Here is an 18,948-nt window from a genome sequence, read left to right as displayed (position 1 = left end):
GTTCACCCAAGCTCCAGAGTGCGCCTCTCCCTCCTCCTCTACATCCTCCTCTCCTTGTCTAAGGCCATGCTCCCCACCGCCGCGGTGTTTCCTAGTCCTCCCTCCTGTTCCATCCACAATCTTCATCTTCTCCACCCCGGCGGCGCAGCTGCACACTGTCCTCTCCAGATGCCACCCGGGTGGGGTTTGGGGGGGCTCTGTACTAATTGTGGGGGGGATTGGCATGTGGGGGGGCTCTGTACTAATTGTGGGGGATGGCTTGGGGGGGGCTCTGTACTAATTGTGGGGGCTCTGTATTAATTGTGGGGGGGGGTGGCTTGTGGGGGGGTTCTGTACTAATTGTGGGGGGTTCTGTACTAATTGTGGGGGGCTCTGTACTAATTGTGGGGAATGGCTTGTGGTGAGGGGTCTGTAAAAATGGAGGGGTGGTTTTTCCGGGGGTCTGTACTAATGGATGGGGGGGTCTCTACTAATGGGGGGTGGTTTATGGGGGGGGTCTGTACTAATTGAAGTGGGAGGTTTGTCCTGAGGGGGGTCTGTACTAATGGAGGGGGGTGGTTTGTCCTGGGGGGCAGCAGTGTGTGTGGGCTGCCGCTGCGGGTGGCATCTGAAGGACGAGTCCACGCCGCACTCACCACACAGGCCGGACACACGCCCCCCGCAGAGCCGCCACCGCAACTTGCAAGGCTTCAGAAACAGGTAAGGGGGACCTGTTTTAAAGTTTCCTGTTTAAAAAAAAAACACCAAATCCCTGCAATAATATATTAAACAGCCTGTATAATGTATTATTGCTGGGATTTGTAGTCCTCTGTAACTGCTGGTATTCTGCATTGTGTTTTATATAATGTATCATTGCTGGGATTTGTAGTCCTCTGTAACTGCTGGTATTATGCACTGTGTTTTATATAATGTATCATTGCTGGGATTTGTTGTTCCTCTATAGCTGGTGGTATTCTCCATTGCGCTGTATAATGTATTATTGCTGGGATTTGTAGTTCCTCTATAACTGGTCAGTGGTAATCTGCATTGCGCAGTATAATCATTATACAACGCAATGGAGAATACCAGCAGTTACAGAGGAACAACAAATCCCAGCAATAGTACATTATACAACGCAATGCAGAATAACGCCATCTATGCTATCTTTCTCTGTAAAAGATAAATAAGTTAAACGATCACTTTAAGCATCATAACCATTTAAGGTTAATGGAGCACAGATATAATGTATGGCATGTGAGCGTCGGGGGGGGGGGGGGCAGCAAAATGCTGTCCCCCCAGATTTGTAAGGGTTCCTACACCCATGCCCTGGGGCAAGTTTATGTAGACAGGGAGTGTCTGAAAAAAGCTATAGGAGATCAGTAGCACTGAGAGATATGAATGGATGGAATAAAAAAGATGAAAACAATACGTTTATGTAAAAAAAAAAAAAACATATCAACTGTTTATATAACACAGTTTACAAATGCCATCCAATAAGGGTTCAGATCCAATTTAAGTCTGTAATCTACATAAAGAAGTAGCATACTTACACGTTGCTTAGGCTAAAAACAACCCATCTAGAAATGTATCAAACACATGCTAAATGGATTACACTACTAATCTTTCCTAATGTAAGCAGAGGGACTAGCAGTGTTTGAGCCAGAGAAGCGCAATGCCATATTGGCTACCAGAAATCCTCTATTGCACTTGGAAACTTTTTAAACTTTCCAAAAGATCTGTGTCTTCTCCAAATATTCCGAACGGTTATTACTTTTTATTTTCACGTCCTGTACGCAGCTAAAGTAAATGGAGTATATTTACATTTATTCTTGTACTCGTACAGTGAGCTCTAGAAATATTTTTTCAAGTAAGACATACTGAATTAGCATTTTATTACGTTTTTACTGTTTTTTTTACATTATATTCAGAGGCAACTAACTCCATTTAAAAACTGATGCTTATACGCAATAATAGGATTTTTATAACAGCTTACCTGTAAAATCCTTTTCTAGGAGTACATCACGGGACACAGAGAAGCATAGTAATTACTATGTGGGTTATATAGAGTACCTTCAGGTGTGGACACTGGCACGCCCTTAAGGCAAGAAGTTCCCTCCCCTATATAACCCCTCCCATACCGGGAGTACCTCAGTTTTGTAGCAAGCAATAAGTGTCCCAAATACCCCAAAAGAGGGGCGGGAGGTCTGTGTCCCGTGATGTACTCCAAGAAAACGATTTTACAGGTAAGCTGTTATAAAAATCCTATTTTCTTTATCGTACATCACGGGACACAGAGAAGCATAGTAATTACTATGTGGGACGTCCTAAAGCAATGCTATGAGGGGAGGGAGACCCCAAAAAATAAGCCGGGCGCCATCAGACATGAGGAATCAAACTGCAGCCTGCAGCACACTGCGCCCAAAGGCGCTCTCCTCATTTTTTCTTATGTCCAACTGATAAAATTTTGTGAAAGTATGGACAGACGACCATGTGGCGGCCTTGCAGACCTGAGCCATGGAGGCTTGATGATGCACTGCCCAGGAAGTACCCACCGCTCTAGTGGAATGTGCTTTAACCTTAAACGGGGGTACCTTTCCTCTCAAGCCATAGGCTTGAGTAATGACCTGCCGAATCCATTTGGAGATGGTGGACTTCGACGCTGCCTGCCCACATCTGGGACCTTCTGGCAGGATAAACAATGTATCAGTTTTCCGGACCTGAGCAGTAGCCCTAAGATAGATCTTAACTGCTCTTAATACGTCTAGCGTATGCAAAGACTTCTCCCTTGCGGAACTAGGTTCTGAGAAAAAAGAAGGGAGAACAAGATCCTTGTGAAGGATGTCAGTGTAAATCTCCCTGCTTGGTTCATGTGTCACAAGCTATTGACATGTTAATGACCCTTCCTCAGCCAGCTCCCTAGTTCAAATGGTAATTGATTTATTGTGTGTGGGAAGGAGACCGGCCTTACTGTTTACAATGATTAGATAAGGGGCTCATGTTAATTATTCTGATTGCTTCATTGTGGTCAGGCTGTTACACCTAGTAATTAACTCCGCTGATGTCTTTATCTAAAGAAACGTGTCTGCATGGTCGGCTCCGACTTGTCTCCTATAATCTGTATGGGAAACCCCACTGTGTGAGGGGGGCGTTCCTAACAGGCTGTAACCACATATAAGCTGAGTTTTTGTGTCAATAAAGTGTCTTGTTCCAGCAGTAAGCTTGTCTCATGTGTGGCTTTCTGGGCGATTCCAGGGATATCCCTCCTCGTGGAATATTGGGGTGATTGTCGTTATGGGAAGAAGGGAACGTTGACGGGGATATCATACCGATACCGTCACAATTGGTTGGTAGCAGCGGGATTTTTCCCTTCTATTCCCCTTCACACCCGGATTCCAAGCAGACACTGGAAGAACTACTGGAAGTTCGTGGAAGGATCGCTAGCAACAAAACCAAGCGGGTCATCATAGCAGAATTAATGGAGCTAGACCAGGAGGACGGGATTGCAGCAACGCCAGCAGTACAAGAGATGGAGACACCAGTGATTCAGGAGGAGGAATCGCCAGCCAACAAGCTAATGAGAGAGAAGCTAGCGTGGTTCGGCCCGAACCCAACGCCGGATGTGGTTCTGAAAGTGATGGACCTGTTAGCGGAGGAGGCTAAACAAATAAGGGACGCAGAACTACAGAAGGATAAACAAATAAGGGACGCAGAACTACAGGAGGCTAAACAAATAAGGGACGCAGAGCTACAGAAGGCTAAAGAAATAAGAGACGCAGAGCTACAGAAGGATAAACAAATAAGAGACGCAGAGCTACAGAAGGATAAAGAAATAAGGGACGCAGAGCTACAGTTAAAACTGGCAGCAGTCCAACAAGCAGCCGCACATTCTCCAAACAGTGAGTACAGCACAGCAGACGCAAGGAAGATTCCGTTTAGCGCTTTTAAAGCTTTTGATGAAAAGGACTGTGAAATTGATAACTACCTGGCGGATTTTGAGCGACAATGTAACCTGCACCGAATTGCTAGAAGAGAGTGGGTTGCAATATTGTCAGGCAAACTGTCAGGCAAAGCTTCTGATGCTTTCCGGACCGTGCCAGATCAGGATATCCATAGCTACGCCCGGGTTAAAGAAGCGCTCCTGGCTCGTTATGCAGTAACCCCAGAGTCCCACCGACAGAAGTTCAGGGACTCACGCAAAACCACGAAAGACTCTTACGCAGAATGGGCATGCCAGCTGTCCCTGTCGGCCTCTAACTGGGTTAACAGCAGCCAGGCCACCACCGCAGAGGACATTTTGCAACTAATGCTCCTGGAGCAATTTTACAATCACATCCAGACGGATGTCAAAGATTGGGTGAGAGATCGCAGGCCCATGACTCTACCAGAGGCCGCGAAGTTGGCGGATGAATATGCGGATACTCGCAAGACAAACCAGGTCACACCACGGGTACAACCTCCACAACCAACGGCGCCCTCACACCCACCAGCCGCTAGATACCAACCGCCTAACAGACCGATGACATCTAGCCCTCGCTACCCACGCCAGGAGGACAACGAACAACGCTGCTTCCGGTGCAAACAGTTGGGTCACTTCAAGCAGAATTGCCCCATGAACGACAACACCAGGTCAAATTGGTCTCAACCTGGGTACCGCCCACCAGCAGCAGCCCATTGTGTAGACTCGGCTTGGGATCTCCAGGAGCTGGGTCCGGAAGAACCATTGGGCACCCCTTACGAAGCCCTCATGGTACAATCTGTTATTACGGACAACAGGGAACACCATTGTCAGCTGGTCATGGGCGACCGCCATGAGCCGGAGGGGCCTTGGAGGGAGCTGGGCAGAAAGAGGCACCGCCAGCTACCCTCCAAGAAGAAGAGGTCCTGGAAGTCATATAACCAGCGGACCTGGGAGGAGAAGAAGCGACTGGAGGAGATGGAATCGCAGCGGGCGCCCCAGATGCGGGCCAAGATGTTCGCCAAGGGCCCACCGGTGGCCCCTTACACCACCACCCAGTTCCTGATGATGAAGGACCACGTGGAGAGCCTGCAGGACATGAGCAAGCAGGATCTGATCCGTGAGTACATAGAGCTGGAGGAGTGCATAAGCCGCATGGAGGAGGAGAACAACCACCTGAGGTCACAGCGGGCTGACCCCCCCAGGCTCCATGAACTGGAGATGGAGCTGGAGAAGCTCAAAGAGGAGAACCGGCGGCTGCGGAGGGAGCAGGGGGTGGCTGACCTTATGGGGCTCTGAGTCCCCTCTCCCCCCCCCCCCCCGGACTCTGAGCACCAGTGCTACAGCATTTCAACAAATATAACTTTTTCTTTTTATGAATCTCCTGTGATTGTCACTTCAGAGCCATAACCTGCCCCCTCCCATAGCGGGACACCTAGACGGCGGCGCACAGACCCATTCGCTGTCTTCACACTGACTTCTGGTGACTTTGCAGATCGCACAAAGACTTGGGGACTGACCGGCGTGTGATCTGACGACCCGGTAGCATACCTGAGTCGGAAGCAGTTACCAATGGAGGTCAGTCACGCCAAACGGAGTTAACCTCGGACTAAAAGCTCTGAACCCGTCAACCCTACTGGACCAGGGAAGGTCCAACCGGGTTTGCCGGAGCAGGGAGAAAAAGGGGGGCCATTGTGAAGGATGTCAGTGTAAATCTCCCTGCTTGGTTCATGTGTCACAAGCTATTGACATGTTAATGACCCTTCCTCAGCCAGCTCCCTAGTTCAAATGGTAATTGATTTATTGTGTGTGGGAAGGAGACCGGCCTTACTGTTTACAATGATTAGATAAGGGGCTCATGTTAATTATTCTGATTGCTTCATTGTGGTCAGGCTGTTACACCTAGTAATTAACTCCGCTGATGTCTTTATCTAAAGAAACGTGTCTGCATGGTCGGCTCCGACTTGTCTCCTATAATCTGTATGGGAAACCCCACTGTGTGAGGGGGGCGTTCCTAACAGGCTGTAACCACATATAAGCTGAGTTTTTGTGTCAATAAAGTGTCTTGTTCCAGCAGTAAGCTTGTCTCATGTGTGGCTTTCTGGGCGATTCCAGGGATATCCCTCCTCGTGGAATATTGGGGTGATTGTCGTTATGGGAAGAAGGGAACGTTGACGGGGATATCATACCGATACCGTCACAATCCTGATTCAAATGAAACTTTGAAACAACTTTAGGCAGGAAAGCCGGGTGGGGCCGTAGAACCACCCTATCCTTATGGAATATAAGGTATGGTTCCTTACAAGATAAGGCCGCCAACTCCGAAACCCTCCTAGCGGAGGTTATGGCTACCAAAAAAATCACCTTCCTGGTCAAAAGGACCAAAGGAATATGAGCCAAGGGCTCAAATGGTTGTTTCTGCAAGACAGAAAGGACCAGATTCAAATCCCACGGACACAAGGGAATCTTGACTGGTGGATTAAGTCGGATCACACCTTGCAAAAAGGTTTTGATCAGGGAATGTGTAGCTAGTGGCCTTTGGAAAAAAATCGATAAGGCCGAGATCTGGCCCTTAATGGTGCTTAGGGCCAACTTCATGTCTGCCCCTAATTGTAGAAACTCTAGAATTCTGCCAATGAGATACCTTCGGGGATGCCAACCCCTGGTCTCGCACCAGGCCACATAAGATTTCCAGACTCTGTAATAAATGAGTCTGGATGCCGGTTTTCTGGCATTAATCAAAGTAGATGCCACCGAATTAGAGAGACCCCTTCTCTTTAAGATATGGGACTCAATAGCCAAACCGTCAAATTGAGAGACGGTAAGGAAGGATGGAATATTGGCCCCTGGGACAATAGGTCCGGCCGAAGTGGAAGGGACCACGGTTGCCCCGCGGACATCCTTACAATGTCCGCGAACCAGGCCCTTCTGGGCCATGCTGGAGCCACCAGAATCACTGGTCTTCCTTACAATTTTACCCTGCGAAGAAGACGGGGTAATAATTGCAGCGGAGGAAACGCATACGGTAAGGGAGAACTGGTCCCATGGGAACACCAGTGCATCCGTGCCATAAGCAAGTGGATCCCTGGTCCGGGACAGAAAGTTGCCCACCCTTGCATTGAACCTCGATGCAAAGAGATCGACATCTGGTGTTCCCCACCTCTGACAAATGCTCTGGAAGATGTCGGGGTGAAGCGTCCATTCCCCCGGAAGCACCTGTTGGCGGCTTAGGTAGTCTGCTCGCCAATTGTCTATTCCCGGAATGAACACTGCAGATATGCATGGGACATATTTTTCTGCCCAGGTCAGGATTCGATTCACCTCTCTTTGGGCTGCACGACTTCTTGTGCCCCCCCTGGTGATTTATGTATGCCACGGCAGTGACATTGTCTGATTGAACCCTGACGGAAGACCCTTCAACCTGTCTGACCAAGCTGACAGGGCTAGATAAACTGCTTGAATTTCCAGCAGATTTATGGGTAGAGACCTCTCAGAGTTTGACCATTTCCCCTGGAGAGACAAACCTCCCAGGACTGCACCCCAGCCTAGCAGACTGGCGTCCGTGGTCACAACCTGCCATGAAATGGGAACAAAGGACTTCCCTTTTAGTAGGTTCCGGGGAACCAGCCACCAACAAAGGCTCTGCCGGACAGACCGGGAGAGGGACATAGGTAGATCCAAGGCTTGAACTTTTTTGTTCCATGCGGACAGAATGGCATGTTGAAGCTCCCTTGAGTGGAACTGCACAAATGGAACGGCCTCGAACGAGGCTACCATTTTTCCCAGTAACCTCATACAGAGGCGAATGGGAGGCTGACGCTTTGCTAGTTGAACTAGTTCTCTTAAAGCCTCGAACTTCCTTTGGGGCAAGAAGACCTTTTTTAGCTTTGTGTCTATGAGTAGACCTAAATATTCGAGCCTTTGCACAGGCATTAAGGCTGACTTGTCCAGGTTGAGAACCCAACCCATGGATTCCAGAAATATTACGGTTCTGTGTACCGCTGAGTTTAGATCGGCCACTGACCGGTCTACCACCAATAGGTCGTCTAGATAGGCTACTATGGATATGCCTTGAGACCTTAGATAGGCTAACAGTGGAGCCAATACCTTCGTGAAAACACGAGGAGCGGTGGCCAGACCAAAAGGTAAGGCCATGAATTGGAAGTGGCGCTGATTTACCGCGAAGCGAAGCAGCTTCTGATGGTCGAGGAAGATAGGAACGTGCAAGTATGCGTCCTTTATATCGATGGACGCTAGTAGTTCCCCTCCTTGCATGGAGGCCACCACCGACCTGATCGATTCCATCCGGAATGATTGGACCTTTAGGAACTTGTTTAAGGCCTTGAGGTCCAGGATGGGTCTTACATCTCCGTTTGGTTTGGGGACGGTGAAGAGATTGGAATAAAACCCCAAACCTTGTTCTTCCACTGGCAGCTCTCTGATTACCCCTTTGAGATAACAGATGATCTAAGGCCAATGCTAAGGACCTTCTTTTGCCGAGGTCCTTTGGGACGTTCGAGGTTAAGAAGCGCGGTGGAGGAAATTCGCTCAACTCCAGCTTGTAGCCCCCGGAGACCGTAGAGAGGACCCACCTGTCTTGGATCCTGTCTAGCCAAGCCTCCGCAAACAGCTGAAGCCTTCCCCCCACCCGGCTGATTGGGGGAGAACCTTCATAATGCTGACTTAGATGCTGGCTTGGCCTGTGGCTTACGGTTCCAAGGCTTTTTGGAAGCCTGAGGCTGGCCCTGTGGCTTCCCACCTGCATTGAATCGCCCAGGAGGCCGTCGGAACTGCCTGGTACCGGAAGTACTAGGGATAGGAGAGGAGGATCTCTTAAAGGAGGGGGAACCCCTAAACCTTTTCTTTACTGGCAACAGTGTACTTTTGCCACTGGAAATTTTCTGAATATAAGCATCCAGATCTTCCCCAAACAAACGCTCTGAAAGGGAAACCCCGCCAGTAATTTTTTACACGGGGCTTCAGCAGACCAGTTCTTCAGCCAGAGTAATCTGCGCATATGAACTAGCGAGAGAGTGAGACGTGAGGACTGCTGAATGGAGTCCTTGATAGTATCTATCGCAAAACATAATGCTCTGGGAAACTCTGGGCCTGTTGTGCCGGCAATTCCTTTAAGACCCCCTTAAACTGGTCTTTCAAGGCCTGGCAAATCCCAATAGCCGCAATTGCAGGCTGGGTTATTCTTCTAGCCGAAGCAAAAGAGGTTTTTAATAATGTCTCTAATCTCTTGTCTGTCGGATCTTTGAATACCAGAACGTTGTCTACTGGACAGGTCAAAGATTTGTTTATGCAGGACACAGCTGCGTCAACCTTGGGGATGCCCCATTTTTTTGTGAATTGTTCCTCCATAGGGTATAAAACCGAAAATTTCTTAGGAGGAAGAAAATATCTATCTGGATGTTCCCAATCCTTGTAGATAAGCCCTTCCAGCAGGGGGTGAACCGGGAAGGAATAATTAGCTTGGGGAGCTTTTAAGGAGCCTAAAGATGAGACTGCACTTGAAGCTGGCTCTGAAAGTGGCAACTTGAAGGCCGAACGGACCATCTCAGTGAGGGACTGGACCAACAACTTTTCGGATTGCGACGCCGAAAAAGGTTCTCCCAAAGTGGAATCCTCCGAGTCCACTACTTCCAACTGACCTTCTGCCAGATCTCCAGAGGGTAAATCAACCTCTTTTGAGGATGCATGCCCCACATCGAGGGATTCCTCAGAGGGAGAGGGGGACCTTGTGCGTTTTTCCCTTGAGAGAGAGGATGCAATCAAGGTCGCTAATCTCTGCTCCAGACCCCCCATAGCTGAGGCCAGAGCCTCCTGTGTCACAAAAACTGGAGCAGGTGGGAAAGGGTAGAACAGGCATCTGACAGCCCTGATGGTTCACCCTGGGCCTCCTCCAATTTATCAGGAGCAGCTGCAGGAGCATGCCCGAGATCCTCTGAGCCAGATGGCGATCCCTTTGCTTTTTTGTTTCTAGTCCCTGAGCCTTTAGCCATGATAAAGCTGAGGTACTCACAATAGTTGCAACTACTTGCGAACCTATAGACCAGCACTGACTCTGCTATTTGATGGTTGGCAAGGTGCAGAGCCCACTATGCGCCTTAAGCAGATGTCACTGTCCACCACCAGTACCAAATACTGAAAGTATGTGCACAAGATCTCTGTGTCCACCGTCAGCCAGAACCAGTTAGGTGGACTGGAGCTCTGCTCTGTCCTGTAATCTCGAGTCTCATAGAGAACAGCTGAGATAGACCCCCTGTGCGCATGCGCGCGCCGCTGCTAGCCGTGCACCACGAGGCTACGCGCGCGCACATGTGGTCACACGCATCTCACGGACCACGCCGCGCACATTCGTGCGCACCGAAGCAGCGTACAAAAAAATTTCATTCGCGCGCGCCTAAGACACAATCAAGGTCGCGCGCGCATGACGCTACGCGCTCATGCATGAGGATGGAACACCGCAGCTCTATGTGAGGACCAGGTAAGCCAAGTGAAGCCAAACATTTTGGACAACTTTCTTTCTGCTTTTAACCTGCACAGGAGGGGCTAACTACCTGACTAGAGATACCCCTCCTCCCCACAACACACAGGACCATATAGGAGATAGCACAGACAGATAGCTTAGGCAACCATAATGGCTCAAATAAAGGAAGGTTACTCCTAGGACCAAGTCCTGAAGCACCTTCACTTACCTGATCCAACGCTGCAGGACTCTGCATAAACAGACAGTCCAATCTTCGCCCATCATGGAGAGCAGCGTCTGTAGACCTTCAGGGACCGGGGTCCATGGACAGGAACACCACACCCCTGGACCCATATCGCACCCTGTCAGTAAACTTTTGGTATTAGGAAATTGACCAAAGTACTGAATAACCAGGATCCAGCTCTCAAAAGAGAAGCATTACAGGCCAAACCCCGTTCTTCTTAACCGGGGCCCGGGTACCGTCCACTTTGGCTCAGAAGCACTTTGGACAGATCCGGATTTTATGGAGGCTTTTTACATCCAATATGGATCCCTCCAGTGGAGCTCCTTGGAGCACATGTTCACTCGTGACCAACACCTAAGACACTGGCGAAAAAACTGAGGTACTCCCGGTATGCCAGTGTCCACACCTGAAGGTACTCTCTATAACCCACATAGTAATTACTATGCTTCTCTGTGTCCCGTGATGTACGATAAAGAAACTAATAATTTAAAGCAGCGTTTATTCTCCTTAGATGTGTGTTAGAAAATAATTATGGTAAAAGGAACCCTAAGATACCTATAACATGCAGCCATGGGTGCAGCTGGATTCCTAAGAGACCTAAGAGGGTACACCTGACACTCCCATGAAATGCCGGGGGTACTATATCATGAGTATAAGTGAGTGGGACTGGATCTTGTACCTCATAGCACCCCTTCTCCCTGCATGTTTCTGTTATAAGGGGTGTTGTCGCCCTTTGCTGAGAGCAGTACTAAGCCAAAGAACCAGAGTACTTGCAATTTCACTACATCCACCACTCTTTATATACAACTGTTTATATAGCCATATAGATGAAAAAATGATAAATAGAAATGCCCTTTATTTGTTTAAACAAAATTCTGTGTGGATCCAGGTCTGATTTAAATTTTTCTACTGAATTGAATTTTTCCTAAAGGTCAGGTGTACCTTTAATACTAATTGTTGTTAAATCAGTCTCTACCCTCCAATGCTAATCTACACTGCCCCCCCACACTTTACACACACGTCCAGAGTTTCCGGCTCTTCTGGTGTCTCCAGTCTCATCACAGCTAGTCTCACCTGCATACTGGGTCAACATTGACTTAAATGGGGCCGTGTATGACGGCAGATCCACAGCATTTGACCCCAATGATGGCTTAATGATTGGCACTTCTATCTTGCAGAACTAGGGTCCCCAGTTGGCATGCTGGTCTGGACGCTATCTGCATTGAGTTTGAATGTTCTCCCTGTGCTTGTGTGGGTTTGCTCCAGGTACTCCCTCACTCCAGGGACACGCTGTGTGGTTTATTGGATCTTGTGTAAATTGGCCCTAGTATGTGTTTGTATGTATTGGAGATAGTAACTTAAATTGTAAACTCTTTAAGGGCAGATATTGATATGAATGTCAATAATAAATAAACAGTATAACGTGGTAAAAGTAGTAGTGTTGCAAGATACCTGGGGGGACATATTTAGTGTCTTGATTCTTTGGTTTGGGGCTATTCTCAGCACAGGGCCAAAGCACTAATGCAGCTGCAGAGTGGTGGGTATAAAGGTACCATTGTAACTGATTTTATAAACATGATAACATAAATATGTAGAAAAACATAAACATCAAATGTACCACCATTGCTTAAAGAAAAATAATACATTTTATTTGTTTTAAAGTACAAAGGATACAAGAAATTCCAATCGTGTATTATGCATAATGGGCAATAATCTATTAAAGAGGAAGAAAACCCTTATGGTTTTTACTTCATTTTTTGTTCCCTGCAAAGTAAAAGCATAATGGGCTAGTATGCACTGCATACTAGCCTATTATGTAGCACTTGCCTGCAAACGAAGCCCACACTGTCAGCGCTGGAGGGCGCATCCATGTTCACCCCTCTTACTTCCTGGGCCGCAGACTCAGGCTCTGTGACTGGCTGGAGTCGTGTGACGTCTGCACGCGGGAGCCACCAGTCACGGCACTCACTAGTGAAAAAACAGTTCGGAGGGCCAATTCTTCACAGCGCATGCGCCAATGACATCATTAGCGCAGTACAAACAAAATATCTCCTAAACAGTGCATTATAGGGCTTACCCAGAGGTGCAACTTGAAAATGGAGGTTTACAACCTCTTTAAGTAAAAGATCAGTAGATAGTAAATATTTGTACTACTAAATTTGCATCACATTGAGAGAAGTTAACATTTTTGTTTAGAGCAAGCAAATACAATGTTATTACAGTCAAAATTCACACAACAGAATTGAAGTGCTTCACATATATTACCTTTACACCATCATCTCCAATGTCTCCCCTTGAGCCCTGTACACAGAGAAAAAAATATTATATAAAAATACAAGGTTTATATTTCTAATACCCCAGCGTCCCTTAGTTTTCAATGTTTAATCAATGATGGGTTAAGCCTTACAAAAAGAAGGTACTTGCCTTTGGACCTTGAAGACCTTGTGAGCCAGGTTTGCCAGGGATTCCTGCATCACCTCTTGCACCCTTGGGACCCTATATTTATATGATGTAAATAAATATGTAATTAATTCAGGCAGTATGTTGCTAATTACTGTTCCTGACTTGCATTGCTCGCATGATAATACATTTAAGTACAGTTGGTCATACATGGTTTGTTAAGCAAGTAATACAAATGATTTAAGCAACCAGTGTGGCTTGTAACTGCTTCTGAGCACCAGAAAAGCCTTCTATTGTATGCAGAGATTTTCCCAGATCACGATCTGTGATCTTTTCTAGACAGAGAATTTAACAAATCTTTGATACTGCATGCACTATATTCTTTCATTGATTACATTGGGTGGATTTTATCTGTTTCCATCCATGAGGATAAGCAGACCTCCTCTCTTTTTTGATTAGATAGCACTCTATTGTAAGGCCACCCTACAATGTTTTTTTTTTATTTTTTTTTGAGGATATAAAATGGCTTTCAAGCACTGTAAACCAATAATAGCAGTGCAACACACACATTTTATAAAATACATATGGGTGTATTAAATAAATCAGTTAAACAGCAATAAAAAAAAAATGTGCCCATAACAATTTGACTTCAGTCTTTTAAGGTTACATAATGGTTTATGATTGATTGTTATTGGTTAGTGTACTTGGCACATTATTTATAATTCTGGAGATTACATGGTAGCAGTATCATGGAATATAACCGTTATGGACAGCCAAAATATGATTTTTCATAAAAGTACCACAGAACCATTGAATGCATAATATATTTTAAAAAAATGATTTTAACAATACTTAATAAAAGTATAAATCTGAATACAATATCACACACCAGTACAAGACGGATTAACTGTATGTGCCTAAGGTCTACATAAAACTGGAAATGCTCTGTTCATGGCAACCCTTATGCCAACAGTTTTGACTGCCAGCATGAAAACAGTATAGCCCTTCCAAAAAACTGGCATGTGTAAATACTGGCTAACAGAGAACAGAGCAATACTGCATATACTCAAGGGTTACCTTGGAAGCTGCTTTAATTATTTCCACATTTTTAGATGAACACATACATGAAGCTACTCGCCTATGTAAACTTAGTACCAATTTTCCAAAGTCTTCTAAATATCACGATCATATAAGAGTAACTTATTTTCTGAAATTGCGAAGAAAATTGTATTGCTTCATAAAGGGCAACAATGTAATAAGAAAAATTGTAAAGAAATAACAACTGTTGGTAGGACAGTATGTATAGAGTATAAATAACAATAAATATAAATGATTGTGTCATACCATTAGTCCTTCAGAGCCAGGTGGACCTGGTGGCCCTCGATCTCCTTTGTCTCCCTGTTAGGAGAAGAACAAAATTATATAAACCATACAGTAAATTTTAGGGTTCTTGTGAGCTTGAAGTTGAAAATATTCTGCCCTAATCACTAATGCTGCGTACACACGATCAGTTCATCCGATGAGAACGGACCGATGGACCGTTTTCATTGGTTAACCGATGAAGCTGACTGATGGTCCGTCGCGCCTACAGACAATCGGTTAAAAAAACTATCGTATCAGAACGCGGTGCCGTAAAACACAACGACGTGCTGAAAAAAACTAAGTTCAATGCTTCCAAGCATGCGTCGACTTGATTCTAAACATGCGTGCATTTTAAACCGATGGTTGTGCCTACTAATGATCGGTTTTTCCCATCGGTTAGGAATCCATCTGTTAAATTTAAAACAAGTTGGCTTTTTTTTAACCGATGGTCAAATAACCGATGGCGCCCACACACGATCGGTTTTGACCGATGAAAACGGTCCATCAGACCATTCTCATCGGTTTAACCGATCGTGTGTACGCGGCATTACAGAAATTGTATTATTATTGTCATTTCCCATTTGTGGAGAAATCTCTCCAACTGGCTGAAGTAAAAAAAAAGACCCATCTATGGCTAGCTTTAGCTTTTCTCTTAACCTCCCTAGTACAACCCCTCATGCACTTCTAATTATGTTTAGGAATGGCAAAGTAATCATTTATATAATTTGTTTCACGCATGAAGATGGAGTGGCAGGTCTCTGATCTCTTTGGTGAAGAAATGTGCCTTAAGAAGACTATTTCCTAAATCTCTTTAGAAAATATGAAATGCAACTATGTGATGATTTAAATATGTTAATGGAGACTAAAGCCCTGTACAAACGGGCGAGAATCCTGTTGGAAAAAAACGTTGGTTTTCTTGATGGGATTCCTGTCAAGATTTTCTTGCCAAGCCCTGTGTACAGACGCACATTTAAAAAAAACGCCGTTCTTTTGAATGGCAAGAACGCAGTGACGTTATCGACTACGACAAGCATGTGCTCGTCACATTCGATGCCATCGCCGCCATCTTGCTTCACCCTACCTATGCCTTGGAAGCTACCACGCATGCAGCGAAGTCTCATGGAGCATGCGCGGGTTTCCATGGAGGCAGGTAAGCATGCACACGCTCGGGTTTCCTGGCAGGAAAACACTGCCGAGAATCCTGACAAGAAAATTGAGAATCCCGACAAGAAAATACAGAGCAGGTTCATACACATGAACGGTTTTCTCGGCAAAAAGCTCTGCCAGCAGTTTTCTTGCTGTTTCTTGCCGAGAAAACCGGCCGTGTGTACAAGGCCTTAGGGTAGGGTTCTCCAGCCTGCATGAGCTTAGAGCACAATTGCAAACATTTACACTGAATACAGGGCCATAACCATAGTCATAACCTTCTATAGTAACATATTGTTTGATAAAGATCATTTCACATTTGATATGCAAACAAAATCTGAAATTCCTAATAGTTCACAATTTTTTTACAACTTGACATACGTAATACGAACTAAACCCATGATTGATAACCATCACAGTTGTTTGAGCTTTTAATAATATTGTCAAGCCATCAAATACATTGTTTGTGTCATATATGATCTCATGTGCAGCACAATGGCAACTGCAGCTTACGCAGATGCTAAAATGGCAGCTCCTTTGTAAAGGATAGGAGGGTTTAATTCTGCTTTAACAATACAGAACATAACAGGAGAGAAGGAAAGAAAAAGAGAACTCTACTTAATGTAACAGGAAATTGGTAAGAATTCTAAAGAAATGCTAAAGGGTAACTGCACTTTCATGAGAAAAAAAATCAGAAAAAAAATGATGTATGTATAATAAATATATATATATATATATATATATATATATATATATATATATATATATATATATATATATATATATATATATATATAGCATATACAATTGCGACACAAGTCATATTGTAATGAAATAGTACTGTATTAAAAATAACCTTTCATTTACAATGTGCAGTGCTGTAATTTTTCTGAAAAATTAAATTCAATATAACAACCTGGAGGCGTGCTGTACACAGATGGTGTACAGATTGTCCCCCAGAAATGATAAAAACCACTCCCATACAGATTTACTTTGCATATGGACACAGGCAAACAAACAGCTATTCCTTCAGAGTTATCAAAAGGTAGACAATAAAAGCAAAAATCAGTGCACAAATAATACAGTTAAAAATATTGCAAGCTAAACACAAGCTAAACACAAAAAAAGGTAATAACGACCTCAAAATGTAGCAAATGAAAAAAATATGTAAGTGCAGCGCAATGAAAGTCCATATAAAAGTAACTGAAGATGACACCAGTGATACAGCCAAAACTCTTCAAACGAAAGTGATGTAACCTCCACCAACAAGAGAAATGCTTCCCTACCAGATGGGATGGACCATTTGCATTAACAACTGGTCAAAACAGCTTGGTCTCACCATAGGAGAGAAGACGCGGATGGATCCAGCAGAGTGGCAAGTAATCCGATCAGATGGGATGGGCCATTAGCATTACCAACTGGTCAAAACAGCTTGGTCTCAGCATAGGAGAGAAAATGCGAATGGATCCAGCAGAGTGGTAAATAATCCGATTAGATATGAAAAAACAACAGAAAACACAATCTCAGTGTAGACTGTTTGTGTATTTTATACCAAGGGTAAAAAAGTTCACTATACAGCAAAAATCCTGGACTGGACAATAGGCACAGGGAAATCCACTGGAGGACTACCGTCTGGTATAGCGAATGAGATTAAAACCATAAAAAAGCATGGCATATAGCCTTGGTGTACAGCCGCAAACGGCAATGGAAAGGACGCGGGTGACGTCACAAAGCTCCTCCCCCGTAAGCAGGTTACGTTCGATTGGACTTCGTCAGCGGTGGGTGGAGCCAAGGCGTCACCCGACTTCTAGATATACAGACGCGGTAACCATGGTGAGAGTCCCAAACATATAGTGAACTTTTTTACCCTTGAAATAAAATACAAACAGTCTACACTGAGATTGTGCTTTCTGTTTTTCATATCTGATCGGATTACTTACCACTCTGCTGGATCCATTCGCATCTTCTCTCCTATGCTAAGACCAAGCTGTTTTGACCAGTTGGTAATGCTAATTGCCCATCCCATCTGATCGGATTACTTACCACTCTGCTGGATCCATCCGCGTCTTCTATCCTATGGTGAGACCAAGCTGTTTTGACCAGTTGTTAACGCAAATGGTCCATCCCATCTGGTAAGGAAGCATCTCTCTTGTTGGTGGAGGTTACATCACGTTTGTTTGAAGAGTTTTTGCTGAATCACTGGGTGTCATCTTCAGTTACTTTTATATGGACTTTTATTGCGCTGCACTTACATATTTTTTTCATTATCAAAAGGTAGGACTTTGCAACAAAGTTTGCAAAAATCCTTTCAATGTACATAGATGACCCAGGAGGGAATGCTTTTTTATCTCAACAAAAGTGGTGTTACTCTTAAATCTTATCTCAAGGGTTTATTATTCTTTTAGGTATGACTAAATAATTTGGGGGGAGAGCCCTATTCTCTGTGCTAAAGATTTATGAGATGTGGACATAGGATAAGTGAATGTGTGCAGATATACTGTATATATTAAGGTTTTAAACTATCATACCATACAAATTGTTTAAAGTCCTATGAAGGCAGTGGTTTATTTTATCTAGTTTAACAACCAAGTGAAGAACTGTAGTGAAAACACTGAAAGTGTATGTTTGCAGCATACCTTTGATCCAAAAAGTCCAATATCTCCTTCCTTGCCACGTACACCAAGGACACCCTGAAAGTTTACATTTGATATATTTGGAGTTAGACTGTGAATGCAGAGAACAGCAAACAGAATGGAGCAAAACATTCTTTCAATTATGACTCACATCTTTTCCATAACGACCTCGAACACCGGGAATACCAGACAATCCTATTATACCCTGTATAAAAAAAACAATATCTTTAATAATGACTCCAAAATTGTTATAGTCAGGGCTTTTTTTCAGGTGGAACTCAGTTCCACCACCTCTGGCTCAGACCCTTTGGTGCCTTGCTCACCACAATCAATTGTAAACACAGAAGTCCGGTTTCCGGTCCGGCTGTCAGTGAGTAAGCTAAATGCAGGGAGGTGACCAAGACAGCAATATTTCTCTAGCAGTCACCCACAGATAGGTAGAGTTTCAATACCATGATTTCAAAAAGGTGTGGATAGAATGCACATGGAGCTATAACAAATTAGTATTTATTTAGGGAATAATATAGAGTATGATTTCAACTTTAAGGAAAGTTGGGAGGCAGAGGATTGAACACTGACCTAAATTTTAACGTCATGATTTACTGAAAATTTTAAAATAAAAGGTGTTCTGGAAAGTCCTTTATGACCCCTCGTCCTGTATTTAGGCTCACATGCCCCAAATTATTATTATCTAGATGTCGCCAAAAAACTACAACATCATTACCTTGTTATCAGGAAACAAAACAACCATCAC

The 18,948-nt window shown here is 44.7% G+C and overlaps 1 protein-coding gene across 1 annotated transcript in view; it reads right to left on the bottom strand.

Annotated features, from left to right (window-relative positions):
- The window catches only part of LOC120940694 (collagen alpha-1(IX) chain-like), a 145,588-nt gene that overhangs the window by 17,524 nt on the left and 109,116 nt on the right, over nt 1-18,948 (bottom strand). Inside the window, exons 18-22 of the mRNA XM_040353686.1 lie at nt 18,346-18,399; nt 18,198-18,251; nt 14,398-14,451; nt 13,078-13,149; nt 12,919-12,954 (exon numbers count right to left, since the gene is read on the bottom strand). Of these exons, the coding sequence (XP_040209620.1) occupies nt 12,919-12,954; nt 13,078-13,149; nt 14,398-14,451; nt 18,198-18,251; nt 18,346-18,399 (270 nt within the window). The remainder of the gene's footprint in view (nt 1-12,918; nt 12,955-13,077; nt 13,150-14,397; nt 14,452-18,197; nt 18,252-18,345; nt 18,400-18,948) is intronic.

This window comes from Rana temporaria, chromosome 5 (genome assembly GCF_905171775.1).
Source record: "Rana temporaria chromosome 5, aRanTem1.1, whole genome shotgun sequence".
Classification (NCBI taxonomy): domain Eukaryota; kingdom Metazoa; phylum Chordata; class Amphibia; order Anura; family Ranidae; genus Rana; species Rana temporaria.
This window is presented reverse-complemented; position numbering and strand designations above follow the sequence as displayed.